This window comes from Scophthalmus maximus, chromosome 14 (assembly GCF_022379125.1).
Source record: "Scophthalmus maximus strain ysfricsl-2021 chromosome 14, ASM2237912v1, whole genome shotgun sequence".
NCBI classification, from domain to species: domain Eukaryota; kingdom Metazoa; phylum Chordata; class Actinopteri; order Pleuronectiformes; family Scophthalmidae; genus Scophthalmus; species Scophthalmus maximus.
This window is the reverse complement of record NC_061528.1, coordinates 21,812,290-21,838,122: the sequence shown is the minus strand read 5'-3', so window position 1 is coordinate 21,838,122 and position 25,833 is coordinate 21,812,290. Positions and strand designations below refer to the sequence as shown.

The following is a 25,833-nucleotide window of genomic DNA, read 5'->3' as shown; positions in this document are numbered from 1 at the left end:
TGGTCTGGTTCATATGAAAACAACCTCAAATAAGGCTGCGAATAGTATTTGTAATAAGAATGTGTCAAATCAACTTTCAGTTTAACCCCCATAGATCATTTTTTTTTACATGTTAATGGCATACCTTGATCCACGTGTTTCATATGGAATCATTTATTCATTTAATGTAATATTTTGTGCCAAAGTAATAATGAAGTTGGACTGAGAGCACCTGATGACCATTGCCTGCAAGGACAGTAGCCTATCTGTGCTGCACTTTATCATTGTGGTTCAACAGTGTGTGTGTGTGTGTGTGTGTGTGTGTGTGTGTGTGTGTGTGTGTTTGTGCATGTGTGTGTGTTTGTGCATGTGTGTGTGTGTGTGTGTGTGTGTGTGTGTGTGTTTGTGCATGTGTGTGTGTGTGTGTGTGTGTGTGTGTGTTTGTGCGTGTGTGTGTTTTGTGAGTTTGCATGGTCTCAAAATGTTGAGATTGATGTTGTGAATTGACGCTGATGGTAACATGTTCTGTTAGCCAGACGTCAGTGGACGAGAACGATTTTTACATCAGTCACATACTTTATGTCTCTCTGTCGCTCACGCACATGTACACACAGGGGGCACGACGAGCTCTTTCCAGGGGGTGACAGACATTTCATTTCTTCACTTCGTTGCCACAGTGTTTTACACTCCCTGCCCTCCTTTTTTTGCAGCCTAAACATCATGCGCGGTGACATGACAGCTCCCTGACAGGCCTGTTTTCTTTGGCTCAGCATCGTTATGATTTTCTATTTGGGTAACCGTTTGTTTCTCAGCTTCTTCATGCTGGGATTCTTTACTGACGAAGGTGTCCGCACATTGTCAAATGTCATTGAGAGATGATTACATTGCTGAATCAGCAGACTTCGGACGCGCTAATTGCCTGTGCTCTCGTCTTACTTTGGCACAGTCTCTGTTGAAAATAATAAAAAAAAAGATCTCACAGGATGAGAAAGGTCACAGGAAGGAGAGTGGAGAATTCACCCTTCTCCCTTTTGATTAGAAGCACCTCGCCGCTCAGAGCAGTGATGATGGACATGCCGGGAGCCGCAAAAATGGGATCTGCTAACAGGAGCTTAAGGGAAGATGGAGAAGAGTGTGAGACTTGTTAGGCTTTGAGGTCGGCCTAGTTGGCACTGGAGCTCGCAGAAATGAGGAAGCCTGAATATTTTGTCCATGAGAGACGGAAACACAGAGAGGGTCTAAACCTGTGAGTCAATCTGTCCGCTCACACAGAGAGCTGCAGCATGCAGCCATTAACAACCGTTATGCTCTAATAGATGTATGTATGTGCAAATTTGCATTAGCATCTAAGCAGACACACACACACACACACACACACACACACACACACACACACACACACACACGCACTAAGGCGTCAGTAGCAGTTCCCAGCACAGCTTCGGGAGTCTCTAATGTTAATTAATGGGAGGCACCGAAGCATGCAAATCCTAATTAACCCCTGAGAATGATACTGCAAAAGCTCACAAGTGGGGGGAAAAAAAGAGTCTTAAAAAAGAATGCAGTTCACTTTTTTAAGATTCCGATTTGCTATATGATCCACATGTTGCGAACCACTTTGCAGACCGTTGGCGGCAAGGCTGATCTTTTCCTCCTCCCGCCGCCACGCTGGGTGTCAGAGGAATAGAGATTAATTGGCGTGATCATGTTGCTAATTAGGGAAAATGAAAGAAAATCAAGGTGGGCTGACGGCTCAACGCAAGGAGACCTACTCAACAGAGTGACAAGTCATCCAGTGGAGAAAACAGGTCTGCTGGCGCACAAACATCTATTTGGAAATGAGACCATGATTTGGCATGGACATGCAATTACTTTATGTGTTGCACTAATTAAGAAGATGTGCACGCTATCTTAAGTCCACGGACCCTTGAAATGTATCCACTAGCATACACCTTGGGTTCAAGTGTCTCGCAGTATCCACACCCCACCCGAATTCAGCTTGGGTGACATCCCATTCGATCGAGGCAAAGCCAAGAGCTTGGCAACACTGCATGGCAAATTCTTGGTTTAGAATAAAATGTGTCGAAGGAAAAACCAATGATTCACCAAATGCTGCCCCCACAGTGAAAGTAATGGGATATGTCAGTGCCAAGGTAAGTGGCTCACCCAGCAGGAACATTGGTGGCAAAGATCATCTCGATGTTATATGCCGCTTCTGTGATGCTGATACAAATGAGCATCAGAGGGAACACTACTCATTTCCTGCGCTGCTGCAGACCTGCACAGTTTAAGTTCAAGGACATAATTTCCACTAAGGATGGAGACTGCCCCCACCCCAACACACACACACACACACACACACACACACACACACACACACACACACACACACTCTCACTCCTCATATTCTGACATCTATAGTAAGACACAGTCTGATTTACCTTAAAAAAAATCAAATTTGACATCCTTTCACAACCGTCTTGTACAGTTTTTAATTGGTTTGAGAAAAAAAAAATCATGCAACATAAAAAAATATTTTTGGTGACTGAAAATCTATTGCACTCTTCATTCAATATACACAGGGTGCGATTTGCCGGTATTGGGGATGAGTGGGATTTCCCTCCCTCTGGTCCACACATCCCCACCACTGCGGAATTATTTTTATCCCCGGTGGGAACAAAATCCCCCCCACCCAAAAGTGATCAATCGTACTTCATCAATAGACCATATAAGGTAAACTAACTAAAGTGATGTAACATGAACACTCATCATCATTATCATCTTCATCATTATCTTCAACCACTTATCTGGAGTCGGGTCGCGGGGGCAGCACATCCAGCAGGGGACCCCAAACTTCCCTTTCACGGGCCACATTAACCAGCTCTGACCTGGGGGATCCCGAGGCGTTCCCAGGCCAGTGTGGAGATATAATCTCTCCACCTGGTCCTGGGTACTCCCTAAGGTCTCCTCCCAGCTGAGCGTGCCTTGAATACCTCCCAGGTTAGGCGCCCAGGGAGTATCCTTTACAGTTTCCCGAACCACCTCAATTGGCTCTTTTCTACGCAAGGGAGCAGCGGCTCTACTCTGACTTCCTCACTGAGGACTGAGCTTCTCACACTTATCTCTAAGAGAGACGCAAGCCACCTTTCTAAGAAAAACCCATTTCGGCAGCTTGTACCCGCGATCTACCCTCACCTATGGTCATGACCCATCCTTCATGACCATAGGTGAGGGTAGGAACGAAGATTGACCGGTAGATCGAGAGCTTTGCCCTCCGGCTCAACGGTGCGTCAAAGCGAGTGCAGCGCTGCTCTGATTCTCCGGCCAATCTCATGTTCCATTGTCCCCTCACTCGCAAACAAGACCCCGGGGTACTTGAACTCCTTCATTTGGGGTAAGGGCTCATTCCCTACCTGGAGTAAACAATCCACTGGTTTCCTGCTGTGAGCCAATGGTCTCAGATTAAGAGGTGCTGATCCTCTATGGTCCAAAATAGACCACCCACTGTCAGCACTCGCGTTCGTGAGACAATGGATGACATCCTAATGATGTTCGGTAATAGCTAATTCTTTTCTGTTTTGTTAGTCAGTGGAGTTCTGTGCAGTGCAATGTGTGTAGACATCACTCGCGGACACTTTAAGAGACGTGCTGGCGGTAATAGCGCCCATGACTTTTATCTCCCATGCTGAGGTTGGGGGCTTGAAGCCACCCCCGTGACAACCACCACCCTCTCTCTCTATACATGTATTACTTTTTCCTTTTGATTTGGGATTTGTAGTTTCACAGTTTAAACTTTACAATCCCTAGATAGTTTTCTACCAATTAAAGTAGTTAACTATTATAATAGTTAATGCATTCATAATAAAGAAATATTTTTTATTCAGAAAGTAAAGGAAAGACAACTTCTGTCATGAGTATTAACACATATATTCACAGTACTTGTTGAATACTTGCACATTATATAAAAGGTTCAAAAAATACTCAGACGTGACACTGAGGGTGAGCTGGGGACGCTGCACTACATAAATCAAGTCAAGCAGATGATGTGTTGGACGAAAAATCTGGATCCTCCATTAGTTGAACCAGCATTAGTCGGCTTATGACGGTAATTAGGCCAGAGGGGGAAGGCATTTATCACCGTCAAGGACACACACAGGACCGACGCTCTGACTCTCCTTCAGCAGATGTCACCTCCCATTACCGCATTCACGCCTCCACAGAAGGATTATACACATGTCACCTGTTGGACAATACAGAACACTTCTAAGGAGGGTCGTGGCTTCAGTTGACATGGAAGTATATTAATGTATCCCTAGTTATTCTGTCACACAGATACTCCCACATTCATACATGTGTATAAAGACACTGTTGCTAAATGGAAAAATCCTTTCAAATGGATTGTATTTATAAAGTAATTGAGAGTACAAGTCACATTTCTTTAGTAATTCTTGCCCATGCAAGGACACATCGGCACACGGACTGGAGGAGCAGGAGATGGAATCATCAGCATCCCGGTCATTGGACGACCCTCTCTAACTCCTAAGCAAACAGCTCAGCATGTTTGGAGCAAAGACAAGACACACAACTGTTCATTTTTTACATAATTACATTTCTGGGAGCTCCTCAATAAAATGATACATCCCAGCAATACACATGGGATTTCACGGATACATTTAAAGTGCAATAACTAACTTATATTTGTAATATTTGATTTGCAACTATTTGCTACTGCTCTGTATATAGTATTCATATACCTTGTTTTTTTCATTTAATGTTATTTTTTGTAAAATTTTGTACATACTAACCCTATTTTGTAAATTTCTTATACATTCTTCTGTCCACTTTGCTGCTGTAATGCCCGAATTTCCCTATTGTGGGACAAATAAAGATATATCTTATCTTATCTTATCTTATTTATTCATTTGTCGGCAGAAAGCCAGCTTTTCAGGTGAAAAAAAAAAGTTGACCAGTAACTGGTAGAAGTTGAGTGGTATTTTTGTCGAGGTAAACGTTATTCAATAATGGATTTATCAGATATTACTGTAGTCCTGACCATTTATTAAGCTGAGCAGTGCTTTAGGGAGATATTCAGTTTCCACAGCTGCCTACACACATGCATAACATTATCATCATGTCTTAAAATGAGTTTGTCCTAGTCCATATACTGTAGGTGGGCACGCAATTGTTAAGGACTTCCAAAGACATCGAAAATGTTTTGGAATCTCCTTTCACAGGATTTGGTTCATATGTGTTTTTGAGTTTCAAAATTGAAAGTGGTTGTAAAGAGATATTTCTCCAAACCAAGTATGAATCAAAGTTGAAGTTCAGAAACAAAACTTTTCATTTTCAAAAGTTTCCCTTCATATCAAATTACATTTAAATCATGTTTGGGAGGTTTTCAGCTCATTAGACATGCTGTAAATGGTCCAGCCAGTAGGGAACTGCTGCTCAAGGTATATATGCCCATGTGATACGCGCTCCAACAATTCCACTGTCATTCCACCATCACTATTTAGATGCAAATTTATGTGAAACACATCCCTGAATGGATACCTGCATTTAAACATATGCCACCTTTGATAGACAAAATAATAGCTAGCAGTATTATGCAGCTAAACGCAGTGATAATGCTAAACAAGGCTGGTATACATAAATATGGCTCCTCAGGAGAAGAGGAATGACACGCACATGTCCAAAAGCATCAACTGAAAGCACAGCACATGATCAGGCAAGCAAAAGATGTCATGCTGTTTGCCTGCCGTCCTCATTGTTGTTAGGATATTCATAATACATGGAAAAATCTTTTTCTCTATCCACAAATGATACCAGATTCAGGATAAACTGCACAACATGTGCTACTGATGCAATATCCGATATTAAATATGACAGGCAGACAAACTGTCAATACAGTATTTAAGCAGTGTTAATCAGTTATTGATCAGCCAGACTGGTTCCGAACAACAGTTTTTGTTGCCTGTTTTAAAAAATGTTTTTCTTTGGAAAGTTATAAGCATGACTACGTGACACATTTTCCATCCAACGCCAATGTCAGTCTGACTCTCTACCAGCTGTCACAGATTACCAAACTGGAACATTAAAACGCGCATCAAGCACAAAGCGTTCTCTTCAATATTCAGCCCAAATATCCCATATACGCGTGGAGTTGTGGTATCAAACTTCCATCAATAAACATGGCCTGATCAATCACAAGTCAGTCTCAGCTGTCAATCACGACACCTAAGCCCATTTCTACAGTATCAAATAACGAATTTGTAAGAACACAAAACACTTGAACATAAAGTATATGTTACAGTATATCATTACTTTTGCCAATCATGCAAGCCAAACAGCTTTTCATGCTGATTTATTCATTTAGTTCACCTCATGCCTGCACACACACCCCAGAAACCCTTCTGTTTATTAAAGGTTCCACACTAAAAAAACGCAGCTTATCTGGGTGGCTGATCCTATTAAGCCAATGGTGACCGTTTATCTTCAAGAGCATCGAAAGACTTCCTAGACTCACTACAAGTGTAACACAGTGGGCACTTGGCCTCTCCCTCTGTTCATTTGTTCCAAATTTAGGCCAAATCCATTGCTGAGGTGATAACATATCGAAACATTGTGCTGAAGGCTGGCTACAAGCATGTCGTTTGGGCCTCGGCCTGCGTTTACACAGTTTGATATGTAGACAATAGTAAAAGGATACATTTTTTCAGCGATGGGGGGCGGTTCAAGAAGTGTATTACTGTCACATAAATTTCAGCAGCTAGCTCTTCATGGCTAAAATCCAGTGTGGGCCCCAAAAGAAAAATATATATTATCACATGACTTGCAAAGATTTTGTCTGAGCAGAAAGATGTGACAACATGACTTAGTTACTGCACCGTCTGTCTTGCTGCAGAATGTGCACAATCGTCTTACCACTGTACCTTTTGGGTAATGGCACACTGGGTTTGTTGTGTTTCATTTGTTGTCATGCCAACAAAGACACAGTTGTTCAAATGTTACTGTACTGCACCTTGACTGTTTTGGAGTGTACTGCAAGTGCTTCCAGCTTTCAGAGCCTTAGTGGACCAACTGGTGTGTGACCACGTCCACCCTGGGCCAACATGCTTTCCTCTCACCAGACTGTCAGCGATAGGCCGAGGGTGTCCAGGGAAGCCTGTGAGTGAGTCACTGTCACCGAGTCACGTGTGGCACGAGCTGAACGTGACTCCCTCAACCGTGAACATCAGCATACAAAAGAAACATCCAGAATTCATTCATTCGTTCATTTATCTTTTGCACACGTGGCTGACATTAACCAGATGTCTCCCTTCAATCTCAGTACAGATCTTCATCAATAGCAATCCCACCCACAAATTAATTTCAGTGACATTCTGCAAATGCATGTCTTCATATACGATAGAAAATATGCTGATTGGTTTGACAAAATATCAAAAACAATTATAAAAACGAGATTATGCGATGGATTTTCTTGTTGCAAGTTCTCAGCTCGATGTAGCCATAAGTGATGGACGCGATGATCATCGGCGTGTTCCAGGTGAGATCGGGAGGCACTTTCAAAGAAACAACGTCCTGTGAAAAACTGGCTCCATTAGGCAGCGACACGGGGATGTAGCTGATGAATCACTGTGCTCTCAGCAGAAGATTCGAGGTTTAACGATGCGCTCCATTTGACTGATCATCGGGCTGCGGCGTCAGACCGTGGCAGCCGTTCATCCGTGGATTCATACCGGCACTCATTTAACAGAGGTGTGATTTGAAGTCATCAATATACACGGACATCACTCTTCTACTGTACTTTTGTCTCTTTTTAAATGTTTCTTTACAAACAAAGCAAGAGAAACACTGACCTCCGTGATCGCAGTACTCCCGCTCTGTTATCGTGTCCACTTAGCATGTAGCTGTCTCCACCAGAAGTGGGAATGTGTCGCGATAGGGTCAGATTAACATTTGCTGCTGCTGAGCACACTGCAAATATCTGACCAGGTGTGTGATATGATGTAGACCAGAGTGTTACCACCGGAGCTGCAAGAAGGATCAGCGATCTGACAAACACAGCTCAAGGATCAACATGTGTTGGCATGATAATAATCATAATGATAATCATAATGACATCAGGTATTATTATCAGGCAATGATAACTTTTTGATGTTGTAAAAATCCCATGATGTCATTTATACCATATAGTGATGGATGATTACATTTAAAATTCAAATAATCAGTAGCTGTATGATATCACTTGATGTTGAATACTTTTCTGAACAATATAAGCTTTATATAGTATCTCCATTGTTTGCACACACACACACACACACATGTTAAAATGATTCATTCTTTTTAAAAAAAAGATAGTTGGTTGGTTAGTTATACTGTTACACAGTCCATTTTCCATGATGTGGACTTAAAGTGGCCATGATTCTCTCATGTATTATCAATCAAATATTTTCTTAGCAAAAAATAACATTGGGCCAAATTATACATATAATAATATAATGATAATAATGATATATATATATATATATATATCCATACATGTATATTAGACTGAGACTTACTATAGCCACAACTGGCAAGTGGATGACGAAACCAGAAAGGGACCAAATGAAAAAAATGTCCGGGCCCCATGAGGTCAATAAAATGATTATCTGTATGATAATAAAATAATGTTCTAACAAAAAGAAAATATACAAATCAGTCAAAGAAAAAGTAATTGAAGAGTTGATGATGACACTGGAATATTTGTGGTAATTTGACTGCATGCCATTTGCATTTGATTATTCATTATATTGGCCTTCAGATTATCTCTAATTTATATGACAGACTTTCATCCAAAACTTGTAAAGCCCCTGTCCCAGGAAAAAAGAAAATCTCTTTTTTGCCTCAAATCCTAGCAATCAATCTCTCCTCCCGCCCGTCAGTCTGTTATCTTCTCCCATTTGTCCGGGTTCTATTTTGCCCCATCCATCCACAAACCAGCCTATGAAGCTAACTTTTCTGACTGCCTCATTGCACAACATAGCTGCTCCCTGTCAAGCCTGAGGTCAGCTCAGGGAATGAGATGGTGTTGTGAAGGTAGTGGAAAAATGTCACCCGGGAATGAAATATTGATGGACAGAAATGCCTCTTTCTCTCCCCCCGGGTGTGGAGGGAGAGCCTTTGTGGCAGTCGATGGGCCACAAAGAGGAAAGCCAAAACAAAAACACTAATCTGCAGGAAAGGAGGCAGACGGAGAGCAATGTGGGAAGGCCACAATCCTGCCTATCCTTTCCCTCCGGGGTATCCTTATCTCAGATTCACTTGCACTCGGCTTGATGCCGTTTATTGTCAGCCAGAGCCCTCCGGGTTTAACATATGATCCCCTTCTGGCAAAGAAGGAATCAATACAATGTAAATAAGTGGAGGGAAAATAAATTCCACCGTCTGAATTTGCATAACTAGATGCAAGGTAAAGCGGGGGTGAAACATGTCAGCCTTGTTTAAAACTGTCAGCGGGCTTTTGTTTTTTTAAGTCCGCTTCAATTGCAAAGCGAGAGAGACGGCGGAGAGAGATGTCATCCCCCCGCCGCCGCTGAACAAAAGCAGGCCTATTGTTTGCTTTTGCATCGCACAATCGGAACTCACGGAGGTGTCATTGACGTCAAGTGGGAGTCCGGTGTGTTTTGTAGCAATGCATTTACAGCGGCGTGAAGCAGGGGGACAGGTAATGTAGGCAGTTAACCAGGCTGCAGCACAGGTCACTGTGTCATTCAAAGGAACAATGTTCTAGTCATTTACTGGAACAGGCCGGCATTAAAGCCTTATGACAGTTATATCTGTCATTAACAAAAACAAAAATAACACTATGGTGCATAGAGGCAGACATTTCTTCAATGTCAATACATATTGTATAAAAGCACATGCTGCATCTATTTCAGTGCCCCATTCACTTCCATTCACTGCTGAAGAAATGAAGAGTAAACCTCACCATTGATCCATTTGGCCTCCGGGTCGTGCACCATGAATTCAGGTTTGAACAAATCCTCCACCGTCAGTTTGGTGTCACTTCCAGCTTGGCTGTCCACTGCAAATAACAAGCCATAAATTAAGTCGCATATCAAAATATATGTACTAAAGGTTTTGGGTTAGGGTAAGGGCCAGGTTAGCTTTGTAGGCTGAAATGCTTACTATCATGCACATAGTACAAAAGCAATCCTCGGCATCAGCAGACCTTGGGTACTCACTCTCCAATGGCATTTAAGTGTTTTCTTATATAAAAAATACAGCCGCCCCTTAAAAACATATGACTCTGGGCAAAGAATGTCGCCTGAGGATATATTATTAGTGTTCGCGTGTTAGAAACCAAGCATTCCAAACATTTTGTACAGGAGCAGTAAAAGAAAATGACATAATATATATTTAGGTCGTACAGTTTAATCCTGACAAAAAAAACATCCATCATAGATTTGACCTTGATACAAGCACTGAACCGTGTGAGAGTATGGCCAATGTTGAATGTTGATTTTAGCGGAAAACAGATATATTGTATGAGCATATATTTTGGCTGTGGCCTGCGATACAGTATGTTTGAGGTAGTTGAGTGCTGCAATTACAACACATCATCTGTTCAACAAACGGCACTGACAAGTCCTGCACTGTACATAAACCCTGGAAATTATTGAAATTATTCTTCAATAAATTTATTTAATAGATCCTGATCAAAGCATATATATGTTACGTGTCTATGATCCAAGATGAATATCAGATGCTATAATACTGATCACTGACACAAACCCTAAGGCATAAAGATGACACAAAGAAATATCATCCAGCTTTTCTTCTTTTTTTCTGCATGTCTGCCTGTAGTTTTGAGTTCTGCTGCTCTAATAAAGTGGGCTGCTGTTTTTAGAAAAAAGAAAGACTCCTACGAGCCCCACTGCATACGTGGCTGACATGACAGTGACTCACTCATGTGTGGCATAAACGGTTGATTAATCTTAAAGATCTGAAAGATCTTAAAGATTGATCTGAAAGATCTTAAAGATTGATGTTTCAAAGTGGGATTCTGTACATTGAAATGGCGTTACCTCTTCTCTCTATCCCTCCAACCTGAACTGTGTGCAGTCTAACAAGGCTGATTTCCAAGTCAACAAGAAAAAGAGGCCAGATGGATGTTCACATCTGCTTGGCAGAAAGATGCATTGAGTGTCCTTTGAAAACCAGATGTACATAAAGATACACACACACACCGTACAGATCCACGCGAATGGAAACGATGCACATGGAACAATATTTTTTTCTCACAATGTCCACTAATATGATGATTACTTGGCAGGAAAATCCTCAAGCTGTTCCAGTGGTGCACCCGGAAACGTTTCATTTTTAATTAAAAAAGAGAACGTGCCATGAGCTCCTTCTGAATGGGACGGCTGCTGATTGTGGGCAGAGTAGGAGGGCCAAGTCATTTTGAATGTCAGCCATATTGGCGTTCCTTGATTAACTCCACACAGCAAGTTTGTTTATGGAGGCAATGAAAGTCTAACCAGCCGTGGAATACACAAGGAGACAAGTGTGGCTGCATGGGCGATGGGTTGTGAGGATTTTACATCGGAGGATCACTGCGTGTTGTTTAATAATTTTTGGGAGCAGGTATACGGTCCACAATAGTATTAAAACCGCCAAAGATATCAGATCAGCTATGTGGATCAAACAATTGGGAAATGTAGAGACAGGTTATTGGCTTGAGGGGTCTCATAGGTCCCATCCATCGTATACTGCTTTATCCATTTAAGGCTTGAGTGGGGGCTGGACCAATCCCAGCTGACATTGGGCGGGGGCGGGTACACCCTGGACAGATCGCCAGCCTATCGCAGGGCCACATACGAAACCGGGATTCAAACCCAGAACCTTCTTGCTGTGAGGCCAAAGTGCTAACCACTTCACCACCGTACAGCCCTGTCTTAAACACTCCTTCAATCTAAACAAGCCTATAGGTTGCCGCTTGTCCCAATCCTAAGATACTACCCATAGGATTGCAACAAAGGAAGCTGTACTTGACCTTTGTCGTCATGGTAAAAATATACAGATGGTTATGGTTAAGTTAATATGACCATTACACTACCATGTTTTTGTGCCCAAAAGCAAGTCATTTAAGGTGACAAAACCTACATGGTTAAGTTTATAAGATCGGGGTCTGGGTTAAAGTGAGTATTTTCTTAATGTTACAGTGTCAGCGATGTTAAATGGTCATGGAAATAACATTACTGACTGGTTTCATGTGGGAAACAAATAGAGGCCTCCTTTGTGGAAGTGCTGTGTTTTGTCGACACAGGCCATGGAATGATCTAAAGATGACCAACTGATGACCTCTGTTTTGTTTGGGTTTATTTTTTACAAGAGGACATCTCCAAATAACAGCCAGAGAAGCATGTTAAAACAGATGTAAAAACATGGATTTCTTGAACCAGAGTAGGACATGTTACCTGGTGTGAGGAGGATGACAGACAGGGTGATAAGGGAGCAGACCACCAGGATAACCAGCAGAGCAATGGCAATCCCCTTCCAGTTCCTCTGCGGAGGACTCCCACCCCCTAGGTCCTGAAAAGAGATACGGAAAAAGAGAGACACACAGGTCAGAGTGGAAAATATGTATAAAAAAGCCTCATTTACATTGGCTAAGATTATATGAGACAGGGGAGAGAGACAAGAGTATCACAGGTATCTCCCATCGTAACTGGGCTCTACATGGTGGAAGGAGAAAGCAGGGCCCTGAACTCCTTCTAAGGAACAACATCACAAACAGTCACTTAGAAATTGTGGACAACACATGGGACAAAATTTGAATCTATGAAGTGCAAGCCTTAACAGAGCATTTAACTCAATGGACGGATAAAACACGTTAACACAAGAGGATGTAAGGAACAACAACTTGCCATTTTTTGGATTGTGCCATACACTCTGAAGAAGACATGGAGCCTCCACAAATGAATATAGTATACAGTAAAGCCTCACAGAAAGACTCACCACCCCCAGAACCCTGCTACACCGAGCCAATAACACCTACAAGTGTCCAGGACTAGGAGAAGGAGCACAAACAGCTGAAGAAAGCACTTAAAGCTCCTGAATACCCTAACTGAGTCTTTGAGAAAATGGCCCCAAGATCCAGGAAGACGACCGACTCTGCAGGTGGTGAAGAAATAAGGATACATGTAACACCGCCATCCCATATGTGTCTGGAGTATCTGAGAAACGTCTTATCCTTTTTCAATCCCAGAAACTGGTCCATTTAAAATAATGTAATGTACGGCACATGGCTGTTTTTACAGAAGCACTTGGCTCAACACAGAAAGGCAAGTTCCTCAAGATTCAGCAATTAAAGGAGAGACAGTAAGGTGCCCTCCTTTAATCAAACTGATGTAGATATTTTATATAGGGAGCACAGGTGGTTTGAAAGAGGAGTTATCTAAGGGGGCTATCTCTGTCAGCAGAAACCATCCCTCAGCAGAGGACGACACCACTCATCCTCGACCTACGACGCTGTTCTTTCTCCAGGAGCTTTAAAAACCGTTCACACTTGGCCTCATGGTCTCAAAAGCTCCAACGACTGTTGTTTACACTTGGCCTCAAGTGACACTACCAACCCTAACGGCCGTCATTACGACAGCCATGGAGCACTAATGGATCAAGTGCCATCGATAACAACCTCACTGAGGTTAAATGCCTGGGATTCGCCACCGATCGGTCAGAGTGGAAGAAGCCTCTCGGATGAGAGGTTAAACATCTTCAAGTATGGAAAACCAAGTGCAGTCCCCCTCAATTCACATGTGCCTAACTAACAATCACCTCAATCTTAACTGACAGGAAAATCACTTGATCCCGAGCCCACCTCTATAACCTTGAGGCCACAGCTGCCCTCTAAACAGATTCACACATTTAGGCTTTGATTGTTTTTATCAACACCTTAACAAAGATCAAATGCAGTGTGAAATGTTAGATATTTGTTCAGAGGTAAATAGGAAGGCCCAACCATAGAGGCAGACCAACGTAGCTCTATCCTGATGATCACATATTGAACACTGCACACATCAGTGGTGTTTACAGTACCTATTGAAAAGGGTCACGCTGATGCTTAATACCTTCAATCCATCCTCTGCGATGCAGGGGGATCTGCATGAGCAGAGATATTGCTCGAGGGTCGCACAGGGCAAAAATTTGCTCTCATGGGTTCCATCGGACAAACCGGCCGAAGAAAAGGCTTGGTATTAGCAATCTGAGTGACCGTAGAGTGTACCATGCGTGATACTATCTGCAGTGAAATGGCTATCCTGCGGTGTTTGTGAAGCTTTTCCCTGCAACTCCACGTCTGAGTCCCAGTATTAGAGGGTCTTAAACTGGGTCTTCTAACCACATCTGCTGCCTCTGATAAGGTGAATTAAGCTCACCACCTATAAATGTCTCCACTCTGCAGCGCATCCAGGCCTCGATTACCCACAAAATCCTGCAGGTGAAATACAGTGATTACTGGTCACCAAGCTACTACCACACCCTGATTAGTAGGATGGGAGGGAGAAAAAAATGTGCCAATTAGACCTGTTTCTACTATTAAAAAGGAGCTTTCTTTGAACCTCAAACAGATTATCTATTGTACTTGAAATGGTGGTTTATAAGAAGTGCGTCTCACTTTTATGACTAGAAAGGGAAAACGTGCCCCCAGTTATTTCACATGTACCAAAGAGTATCAGACACAGTAGACAACGCTACCAACCACAGGAGACATCTACGGGTAGTTTGATATTATTCTCTTATATAAGTGAACGTGAAACTCAGTGCACTTGGACTTTCTCAAACCCACACAAGTAGTTCATTGTCACCGCGACTGCAGACACATTTTACATGAATACAGTTTGACATTATTCACAGCCCCCACCGGACTCATAAGACTGATCTATTATCGGGACTTGGACCACTGCTCATTTCATTTATAGCACAAGAGGCTGCCGTGTCCTTGAAAACTGACAGCAACTTTAAATTGCTCTTGTTCCTCCATGCATGGGATTCCTTCTCCCTCTCCTCTGCACTTTCTCCCTGTCTCATTTTCTCCCCCAATTTCCTATTAAGCCAATTTTGAATCATCATCGTCAATTTATTGACCCTAATTATGAGCAATGATAGACCGGCTAAGAGAATTTTGACAAGCTCAGTCTCTTCATTACCATTTGCAGGAGAATAGAAAAGGCCCTGATGAATGGTTTAACCTAGCAGAAGGACTGAGACAGCAACTGGGCTTCATCATAATAATAAGAGCCTCTTGAGGGGCATGATGATAAACTGGGGTACGGTGGCCCTGAGAGCTCAGCACACTGCAACTTAAGAAAACACATGCAAGTAAAACAATACACAAGCAAATCGAGAAAACATAGCATGTCACAGCCAGTTGCATCACTTTCTTTGTACCCTGGAAACACTTCTGTAGTGGGGGCCTCATGAGCTCTTATATGAAATGGAACCCAAACAGTTGTGTGGACAAAAAAAACGGCCCGCTAACATCATCATCGGTCCCTTTACTGTCTGACATTAACATGACGTGTTCGGAGCCATTATTCAAAAGACAAATCATAAATCGGACAGATGTCTTCTCCTAGTACTTGAGTATTTAACTTTCAAAATGTAACATACGTAGTTGCAATTCAGTTATTTATGTATATATAAAAAAGAAAATAAAACTGATGATAAACTATACACAGTAAGAACAAGAAAGCCTGATCTAGAAATGTACAAGGACAAAAAAAGTATTTTTTAATTTGCTCATTCTCCTCAATATATCTTGAGCATATTCCATATGAGTCTGACAGTTACTGTTCTGGTTAAACGCTTTGGTTTTTATAAATGTATATGTCTCTGAGGTGCATGGGTATTATCAAATGCTAACATAACACTTCACGTAGCCTGAAGTCTTGGCTAATGTGCTTTGGTTGCCACAGTGATTGCACGATTGCATGTTTTGTATAGCAGAGCTAAATGTCAACGCAGCAGAAGAGTGGCCCCTGGTGATTGCTGCACACCCAACTGAGAAGTACAATGAACCATTTTCCATTTCTAAGAAATGTGGTTACGACCAATGCATCAGTGTTAGGGCTGTAATGTGTGTACGGTTAGAAGGCCAGGTTTGCTAAATGACAACTTCTACTGCAGTGTTAGTTTTGGCGTCACAGGCATTGCTCATTAGACGTTAAGGGAGGCGGAGCTTTCCCACAATGTTCGAGGAAATATTATGCTCAAACGTACTTAAATGTTATTAAGATGCAAATGCTAACAGGTTGGTTTTTTTAACAACTGCACCCACTTGTTATGAGAGTCAATCCGCACCACCTGACCCACAAAAATAATCATTAATCAACAACCACTCCTCTCATCTGGCCTAAAACATCACACATATACTGTTGGTGCAGAGGGATGTGTGATAGATGTTGGTAATTGTTGAAAGCCAGGACATATGTGGACCTGCACCCTCCAGTGTGTGTGTCTGTGTGTGTGTGTGTGTGTGTGTGTGTGTGTGTGTGTGTATTGAGAGAGAGCGAGAGAGAAGACATTAATCACAATATTTCTGTAAGTTATAATCCCCACACTTCCCACCACTCACTGACCTTTACCTCCTTCAAGCATAGTGACCTGCTGCCGCTATGAATAGTGTTAAACGTACAGTATGTCGTACTTATTCCTATACAAAGATTCACTCATCTATTGAAAAGAGAAATCCACACCGGAGGCATTTTGAAGAGTGACGTCAGTTGTGTCAGTACCAATGGAACTGACACAACTTAATTTTTAATAATAAAAATAATGAGTGTCTGGGGAAGTGAAATCTCCACAGCAGCTGTTCAAAATCACAAAAATCTCCTTCTGTCTGCATGTTTTGATCTCTGTTATTGATCCTGACCAGCACTTTTATGAGCTTTCCAGTTTCACCGTGGGCACATACTGTTCAGTACAACTGCTACAGTGGGTTGAGGAAATAAACAAAATCTTCCAATATCTATCACTGAAAACAGATGTTTTATGTTGTTTACTCATCATGGAGCTTACAGTTAAACTATTTTACTTCTGATATCTGATAGATAGTCAGCCTGAGGAACGTGGTTCTGGTTCACACTGAGACTGGAGACTCATCTCTCCACCAAGCTCCATATTCCATACGCATTAGGGGATTGTCCCCACCTGGCAGATAACATGGATGATTGTTCGAGACACACCAGGATTAGTGGCATGCACAGGTCTCCTACATAAGGCTTGGTGTGCGTGATCACCATGGTTTCCCTCGATTGACACCTGATTTTGAGTGACCTCAAGCTGGAGAGATCGCCTGAAAATGCAATCGATGTGACCATTCACGTGCACCGGTGATGCATATGCAAGAGTAAACAGGAAGCAGATGATCTGCTCTGCTGTTGGTTGCTTGGCTACAGAAAACACTGGAACAACAATATGGTGAAGCTGTTACTCACAGTAAATATTTGCAACACTTTGCATTGCTGGTAGTCGAGTCACGACTGACAACAACCAACCAGGAAGCGAATATGGGGACTGCGTCATTAGCTCCACACATCTCAGTCTATGCCCGTCTACTACAATGAGTTTTCAAACTGAAACGGGTCCAACAGTGTTCCCAGGCTTCTCCATTTCAAGGAACTGGAAAACGCCAATCGTGTGGATGGCGGGAGTTAATGTTGCAACAGTGATGCGTTTTAAAATGAAAAAGGTGTTTGACACTGTTTAGGACGTCTACATTGATGTGGATTAAACAAACGCATAGCTCAGTAGTGATTCCACCCTGCTCACCCCAGAAATATTGCCGATCCTCTTATAATTGAGATGTAATTATTTTTGTGACTTGTTTTTGGCCTGTATTCGTTTACATCTTGACAATTGTCACAATTAAAAGTCTGCCACATCGGCTATTATCAGCTCAGTTTGCAATGTAGCCATGGATGTATACAAACAACTACCACTGGATTACTTTGATACTGAAGAAACTCGATTCTCAGATATTCTCTGAGACTTTGACTGAGTTATGATTAGATTTTTTTTACTTTGGACTATCTTTGCTTCACATTTCTCCCTTCAGCTCTCCTGCACCCTCACGAGGAAGCAGTTGGCTTTGTAGTTCCATCCAAATGGGTTGAGAATGATTACAAAAACATAAAAGAAATTCATACAACAAGGAATATCACATACTTGCACATATTCAAACTTGTGCCTTTTATTTTCCTTCCATCGGTTATTATTTATTTATTCAACCTAGACAATGATTAGAAGCCTGTATTAATTTAAACGACACTGGGTGTAATTCTAGCAGGGTCTCTCTGGGACAAATTCCATCACACTCGATCAATACTATCAATTATTCATCAAGTCAAGTAGGCCACAGAATATAATGGCACACATTTGTTGTCAGGGAAGTACTGAGGGGCATAAATGAGTGAACAGTGGTGATGGTGTTTAATCCATGAATGAATTCCAGCAGGGTATGCAGGTAACAATGCAATATTAAGGGTGTGCACAAGAACACACTACACAAAAGTGAGGGGTTTGACTTGGCTCCAAAATCAAGCAGCAGAGTTCGAGATATCCTGACGTTTGTTTCCTGGTATGGATGAGGCTGATGCCGCACTTCCCATATTGCAATTTGGTTAAGTATCCGAGCATCCCTTCCCTAACTTTCAAATGCCACATGCCCACATTCTAATTTAATCTTTTTGTTCAAGTAATCCCAACACGTGGCCGTTATTTTCTCGGCTGCACCACAGAGGAAATGAAAAGCGTCAGAGGGGCGATGCATTCCCTGCGTGCACATTACATATAGGCTATGATGTACTGTATATATACGTGGGTGGTTGTGGCTCAGAAGGTAGAGAGTGTTGTCCACCAACTAGAAGGGCGATGGTTCGCTTCAGTCCAGGTCCTTCAGTCCGCATGACAATGTGTCCTTGGGCAAGACACTTTACCCTAAATTGCCCCTGATGGGTGTTCCGGCGGTGTGTGAATGATGTGCGGTAGCAAATGAGCCGTGCATAGAAGCACTGCATGAATGTGTGTGTGTGTGTGTGTGTGTGTGTGTGTGTGTGTGTGTGTGTGTGTGTGTGTGTGTGTGTGTGTGTGCGTGTGTGTGTGTGTGAAAGGGTGGACAATAAGACTAGAAAAGCACTAAAATATAAATACAGTCCATTTACCCTAAATTCACAACGTAAAAGATTGCTGACTTAGTGTTTTGGACATTGTAGAGCTGTGTGCAGTGCTCTTTGCCCTGTTGCTCTCACACACTCTCTCTCTCTCTCTCTTGCTCTCACTTGACTGTCTGTAACAGTCAGACTGACCATCGGCAGCACCAGTAGAAATCCCACCTGTGTCTGTGTCCCATTAAAACATCCAATGTCACTGAAGGATGAATTAGAATTAATATTATTTTCACTGTGTTAGGAGCGAAATGAGCGAGGACTGGGTTAATGAATGTCGGAAGTAGCAGTCTCAATGAGTGAAGGAATAGTACCATGTGAAATACTGGCGCACTGTAATAACCGTCATATGACAAGAGCAGGAAGACAGAGAGATGGAGCCTTAAGGGGTTTTAGATTGCCGTGCCTATTTGTGATTGTGTGAAAATAATGTTATTTCCATTTTTAAGTCAGTCTCTGTATACTGTAATCACTTTTTGTATTTTACCAACTCCAAACAGAGGAACTGTACATCACACAGAGGCTGTAGTCCAGCTTCAAAAACATAATAGGATATATCAATTCCGGCCGGCTTTGACACTGATGAGGTTGGAAATTATAACATTTTCGATGAAAAAACATATCCGGAAGAAAAGCAGTTAAGGAGACAATAGCACAATAGAGGAAAAAAAAAACTCCCCTGATTGCTGCAGGGCATTTACTCAACAGTCGTATGGCTTAGCCGTGTGCTAACAGAAGCCATTTTCTGTAATCACATCATCTGTCTCGGAAATAGCAGAAATAGCCTACAAAGCCAAGAGAAAAAGGCTCAATCTGAAAAAAAAAGCAACAACATTATAACAGGAGGCCTATAATGAGCAGAGACGAAGCAGAGCTGCAGACAGAGCTGATTCCCTATTTGACTGCACAGACTGACTATATTCATACGGCGTTAGGATCCGCTGTCCCGTCAGCTGTAGCTGGGTGTGATGATTGTTACTGGCTTCGCTGCACTTTGAGGCTATGGGAGATGTCAGGAATAAGGTATGACACAGTCGTTTTACAGTAGCAATGTACACGGGGGTCACAGAACGACAGACTGATTGATTGTCGCTTTTCTAATACATGAAACCCCCCTACACACATCCCTGTGCTTGTTTTTACTTGCGCTGCATACATCTAAATTCCAAAGCGGGAGACAGCAAGAATCATTAAACATGATGTCAAATATTAGAAAGCTTAATGCGTGATTAGGATCCCGGCCGTCTTCATCCGACTCCTGCTAATAATCTTAGCCCTCACTGGCTCACTGTGCACACATGCACGCAACGCACACCCAACGCTGTCAGAGGAGCCAGGCTATTTATAGAGCCGTGCGCTTACCCTCTCCTGGTCTCCGACCTTGGCGGGAGTGTGACGAATGACACGCGGCATTTCAGCAGAAGCCGAGCCATTTTAACAATGACAGCGGGTCGTAGAGACGGGATAAAAAATGCCGCCATCTGCAACGGGGCTCATTTTTGTTTACCCATGAAATACCATTTCTCACAGCCGGGGTGAATCATTGACAGCCACAGCCCAAGCCGTGCTGGGGTCTTGAGGCTTAACATCTGAGATCGATCCACTGGCTAATGGGAAACTACGAGCTTAGCTACGTGTTGCCATCGTATTGTATTCAGCGTTGTCAGACTTGCCCCGAGGGACACCGCCATTGACCTTCTGCCCTTGTGAGATAATTCTCAATTAGTCACTGACCCTGCCTCATTGGTTTCACATGCATGAGGCTGTTTCCTCGCATACAGCAGTCAGTGGTATCGCTGAATATTAATACGAATGCTGAGATTGGCCGCACAGAAGCAGTAGAGTCACAATATTGGTCCACGGCATAATGGGGTCAGACTTTTGTATATGATTATTGATACAAATAAAAAAAGTAAAAGTTAGATTATCTGTAAATGCTTTATGAGGGTGAACTATCATATGAAGAGCCATTTAAAAGTTTTACTGAATTTATTGTAAAAGGCCATATTCACAATGTTGGCATTAAAAGTCATTTAAAGAAGCTTTTATGCACAAATTTGAATACAATGTCTTTACATAAAAAATTGAAATTGATATATTTTAAGTTCCTCCAACAGAAACAGCCCGCATGATCTCCTGCATCTTTGTAGATAAACCTTTTGCTGGTTTTATGGATCAATTCATGCAAACTGTGTCATCCATTGCAGTGTGTTTTAATACTGCAGAAACTAAAAATTACCTGTACTGAGTTTACACAGTACCTGAAGCCACATTACCGACTGTAAATGTCTGACATTTGATATCAGTAAGTGTCACATGAGAGAGGAGGTTTCTCGTTAGATCTTAGATCTTGAATCTCCTTTGTTGCTAACATTCATTTTTACAACATCTCAGTCGTGAAAACTGCATTGTTTGATTAAAGGTTATAGTGTGCAATAATCTCTCCTGTCCTCGCACGCCTGTCATTTGGAATAAACTGTTTTTGCAGTAAAAATTGTTAGTGGGTGACAAAGTGCACATTGTTATATTAGATAAACTGTAGCCCTATGCACACCTTCCTCAGGGATATGCATGTAACTGTCTCCGGCATATTAAAAAAGTAATGCGAGGCTGTATCTCTGCATATCAAAGGAAATACTCTCGAACCGTCAGCGAGTGCAGCCCCGAGCTGACTCAGCTATCACCCCATGTAAAGCGAAAGGCCTTGAATGGCCCCAGGAGAGTGGAATGGAGAATGGCAAACGAGTGAAAAGAAAAGCATTTGGAATTTGCGCCAGCTTTCAAAACGCAAGGCGAAATAAACAGTGGGTTAAAATAGTCAAGAGCAAGGTTACATAGGAGTTGAGGGGATTCAAAATATCAACGGATTGTGTCCCTGAGGCGAGTGTGACTCTTGGCAGTAGTGGGCCTGTTGAGGTCTCTCTACGCAGCGAGACTGTCCTCCAACTCATACCAAACTTTACCTTTGAAACAGCGTGTCACGACGTATGTGCTCTGCCATGTCACCCTCACCCTAACCGTCGCCCGTACGTGGACGAGCTGATTGACCATGCATTTAAAGCCCGCGATGGTCTGAGGGCGAAAAAAAGGATTTGTGGCGTAGCGCCTGTCACCGACAGAGGCGCTCTTTCAGGACACAGTCGACGTTGGTCGATTTTACCACATAGGACGGACTTGGTCGTATGGAGTTGGAGGACTTGTTGACTCAGCTGTGGCACAAACGGAGGGAAGATGCCAAGCACTCAGTATGTGAAGCCAACGACTTGTCACTGCGGAAAGAAGTGGAGGTACCCGTGTGTACAGTGCAGGCCACCTGTGTACAGGTCTTTGTACTATATCGGTTTTGAATGTTGTGCATGCCAATAAAAACAGATGTCAGTGTCGTTTTAGCGTATTCCTGCATCTCTTATTTCTAACCAGTGAAACGGAAAGTCTGCGTCGTAAATATTGTATAGCACATGCTCGCGCGGAATGCTTACATTGAGTGAGGTTCACACTTCACCGCTACGTGCTCGGCGCATCAGAGGACACGATGACACTTATTCATCTCTTGACGCAAACGCCGGATCTATATTGCCGGCCGGTTGAGCGCATGTCAACTTCAATTAGGTACAGTCGTTTACATAATCTAATATATATTCATTCAACAGCTGTGGGATTAACACGTGGCACGGAGGGATGCCGATGTGTCAGGTCGGTTTGCCGTGGGACAACAGACGTGACGGATGAGACACAACGACAACAACAGCTGTTTGACTGCGACGCCTCTAACAGGAGTCTTCACATCAAGCACAGTCGTGCGTTTTTCCTGAAAGGAAGAAGCGATCCGGAATGGATTCTAGCAATCTAATATTATGTATTACATTACAATAACTAATTCTAATGCTGGCAGTGTCTGATGCACAACAAAAAAAAAGGAAGCAATGACAAACAAAGGCCGGGGGAGGATGTCATGAGAAGTATTCGTTGGCTTTAGACCATCATGGTGGATAAATAAGCTCACACCACAAACAGTATGTGAAGGACACAGGGAAAATAAAGCAAATTCCATTAATCAGCTTTTTACTTTGAACTTTCCCAACACATTTTAATGTGATTCTCTATCATTTACATGACGGGTGTCCAAAGCCCTTTGTCCATCTCCTGCAGTCAAATCTTAAAATTCGATTAGACAGGATTGACTAGGTCCCCTGGGAGAATTACACTGCAGGCCGTGGACGAGACTCTCAACGTTTCCTTCCATTTCAAAAAAAACGAATCTCATTTATTAGAGAGAAATAAAAAATAAAGAGAAAGAGGATCCCAACATGAGCAGGAATAGCAACAGTATAGCTCATCGACATGGAGCTCAGCGTTTCTGCTCCTGACAGGAAATTGTCTCACTCCATGTGGTCGGAAAGTGCTACTGTGTGTTTCTAATACCTATGGGGTGACATTGGAGGATTCGGCGGGCGCTGAGCTATAAAATTGCTCGTTGAGAGGGAATTAGCGGGGATGGAGAGGTGGAGAGGGAAGGACAGCTCAGCGGGGAGTCGGACGAAGAGGTGTGCCTAAACAACTGATTTGATTGTCGCGCCATCGCTGTGGCTCTCCCCTTAGCAATTATGTAGATTGGTGTCTTGACAACAGAATACAGAAAGGACTTCTGCCCACTTGATCACACAAAGACAAAGACGACTCTGTGCTGCAATAAAAAAAAATAAACACAATTTCTGCCTCACATAACACAACTATTACCTTTTGAAGATCTTGGGTTAAACCATTACCATGGGCCCTACACTTCCTGGGACTATTTATTTCTCTCTTCTGCTATCGATGACCTGCCGTGCCTTGACAACGGAGAAGAGAATGTGCTCTTCTTCGACAAACCTGTAATCACGTTAAATACTTGTACTTGATTTTCACTATAGTCTGAAGAGCATGCATTGGCTTTGAGCTGACTCGAGATCTGGCCCCTCAGCAGATCCTGTGATCTGTGAGTAACAACAGTCAAATTGAATCAAACCTCACAGACTTCTACAACTGAGATCCGACCAAACGAGTCATATGGTTCGCGCTGGTTAATGACAGGACCCTGCAGTGGACCTGACCTGGGTCCCACAGCAGCTTGTTCTTCAACATCTTTCAAAAAAAATCAGTATGAACATTTTTCCAATGTGGCACCCTTATTGCCAGGATGGCACGGGAGTAGATGGGGCCTTGACAGTTGATGCAAACCTGTGTGTGTGACTCACAAACCATCTGAACAAACGCGGTGTTGGAAGGCATCCGAACACCCTCTGGTGCGTTACTAGGACAACACTGCACTGCAGGAAGTATTACTGTATCAGAATAAGAAAGACCAGCACCAGCTGAAGACAACCGGGAGCAGAACAGAAGCAGGTGGCGTCTCCCGACGTAAACCTCACGGAGCTGGTTGAAGATGAACGGCATAACGGCGAACTGCAAGTGCAACACATTAGTGTGAACTTCTGCAGCCGTGTTTCCGAACAATATCTCAACAACATGTCATGAGTGTGTTCGGCTGCTGGAAGGCTCAGATTAAATTTTGTACGACAAGAACATTCCATTATTCTTGTTGTTAGACGGTCAGATTGTCTATCTGCCCTGTGCTTTAATTTCAGAAACACGTTGACATGACATTATGTAAACGGAAATAACAGCTGGGAGAATGGAGGAATTGTAAAAACTTCTGAATGGAACTACATCAAGATGGGATACGCAGGCAATAGTTGCTGTTCTCCACGGGATTTGAGTAATTTGGAAATACAGCGCCGTGCAACAGTTTTGGGCCCTTTCAGATGTTTCAGATGCGTATTCATCACACGGCACCATCTGTGAGGCGTCTGATCGGTCCCGCATTCCCTCTGCAGCCCGACAGTGTCCCCAAACAAACAGAGTCTTAACAACCGTCTTCAGAGACGAGAAGAACAAGGAGTCCTGCAGCAGATGGTCTGGTCCCCACAGAGTGAGAGTGAGACAGAAGCAGCTTCAATCCACAGAAGAACCGAGGCGAGTTCTCCAAGATGCTGGAAACAACCTGCCTGTACCTGCCGAGTACCTTTGAAAAACTGTGCACAAGTGTTACTGGGGAGAACGGGTGCTGTTGTAAATGCAAAAGGACGGTCACAGCAAACGTTGATTTGCTTCATTTTCCAGCTTACTGCACATTTTAGGTAGTAAATTGACGAATCCCATTCTTTTTTTGAACGCATCCTCATTTATTGAGATTTAGGGCCCAAAACGTTTTTGCACAGCGGAGCATCGTCAGCCGCGAAAGACACGGGCGTCCCCCTTGGTTTCACGCCACTGTGACATAAATGGAGTTGATCACATCTTTGGTTGCCAGTGACATCTTGATTCATGAAACGGCAGCATCAAAAACAAGCCACCTGGAGAAAGCGTAACCAATGTGTTTGTCTGAGCCACTGAGCTGTGAAAACAACCAAGGTTGACAGGAAGGATGCTGCGCGCCTCACCGTAGCTCACTGTCGAGGACTCCAAAGGGGCTGCGTGCGAGTGAGCACATTTAGAAAACACTCTGCGTCTGCGAATGCTTTCAAACTGTTAACGACAAGACTTTGTCTGGAATTAACATCTTCATGTCCAGGGCCAATCTTCAAGCACACATGAATACACT

General features: G+C 42.9%; 1 protein-coding gene across 3 annotated transcripts in view; it reads right to left on the bottom strand.

Annotated features, from left to right (window-relative positions):
- The window catches only part of LOC118282935 (inactive dipeptidyl peptidase 10-like), a 194,005-nt gene that overhangs the window by 69,583 nt on the left and 98,589 nt on the right, over positions 1 to 25,833 (bottom strand). For all 3 annotated transcript variants that reach the window (XM_035604510.2, XM_035604512.2, XM_035604511.2), the window contains exons 2-3: positions 12,447 to 12,561; positions 9,953 to 10,048 (exon numbers count right to left, since the gene is read on the bottom strand). In XM_035604510.2, coding sequence (XP_035460403.2) covers positions 9,953 to 10,048; positions 12,447 to 12,561 — 211 coding nt within the window. The remainder of the gene's footprint in view (positions 1 to 9,952; positions 10,049 to 12,446; positions 12,562 to 25,833) is intronic.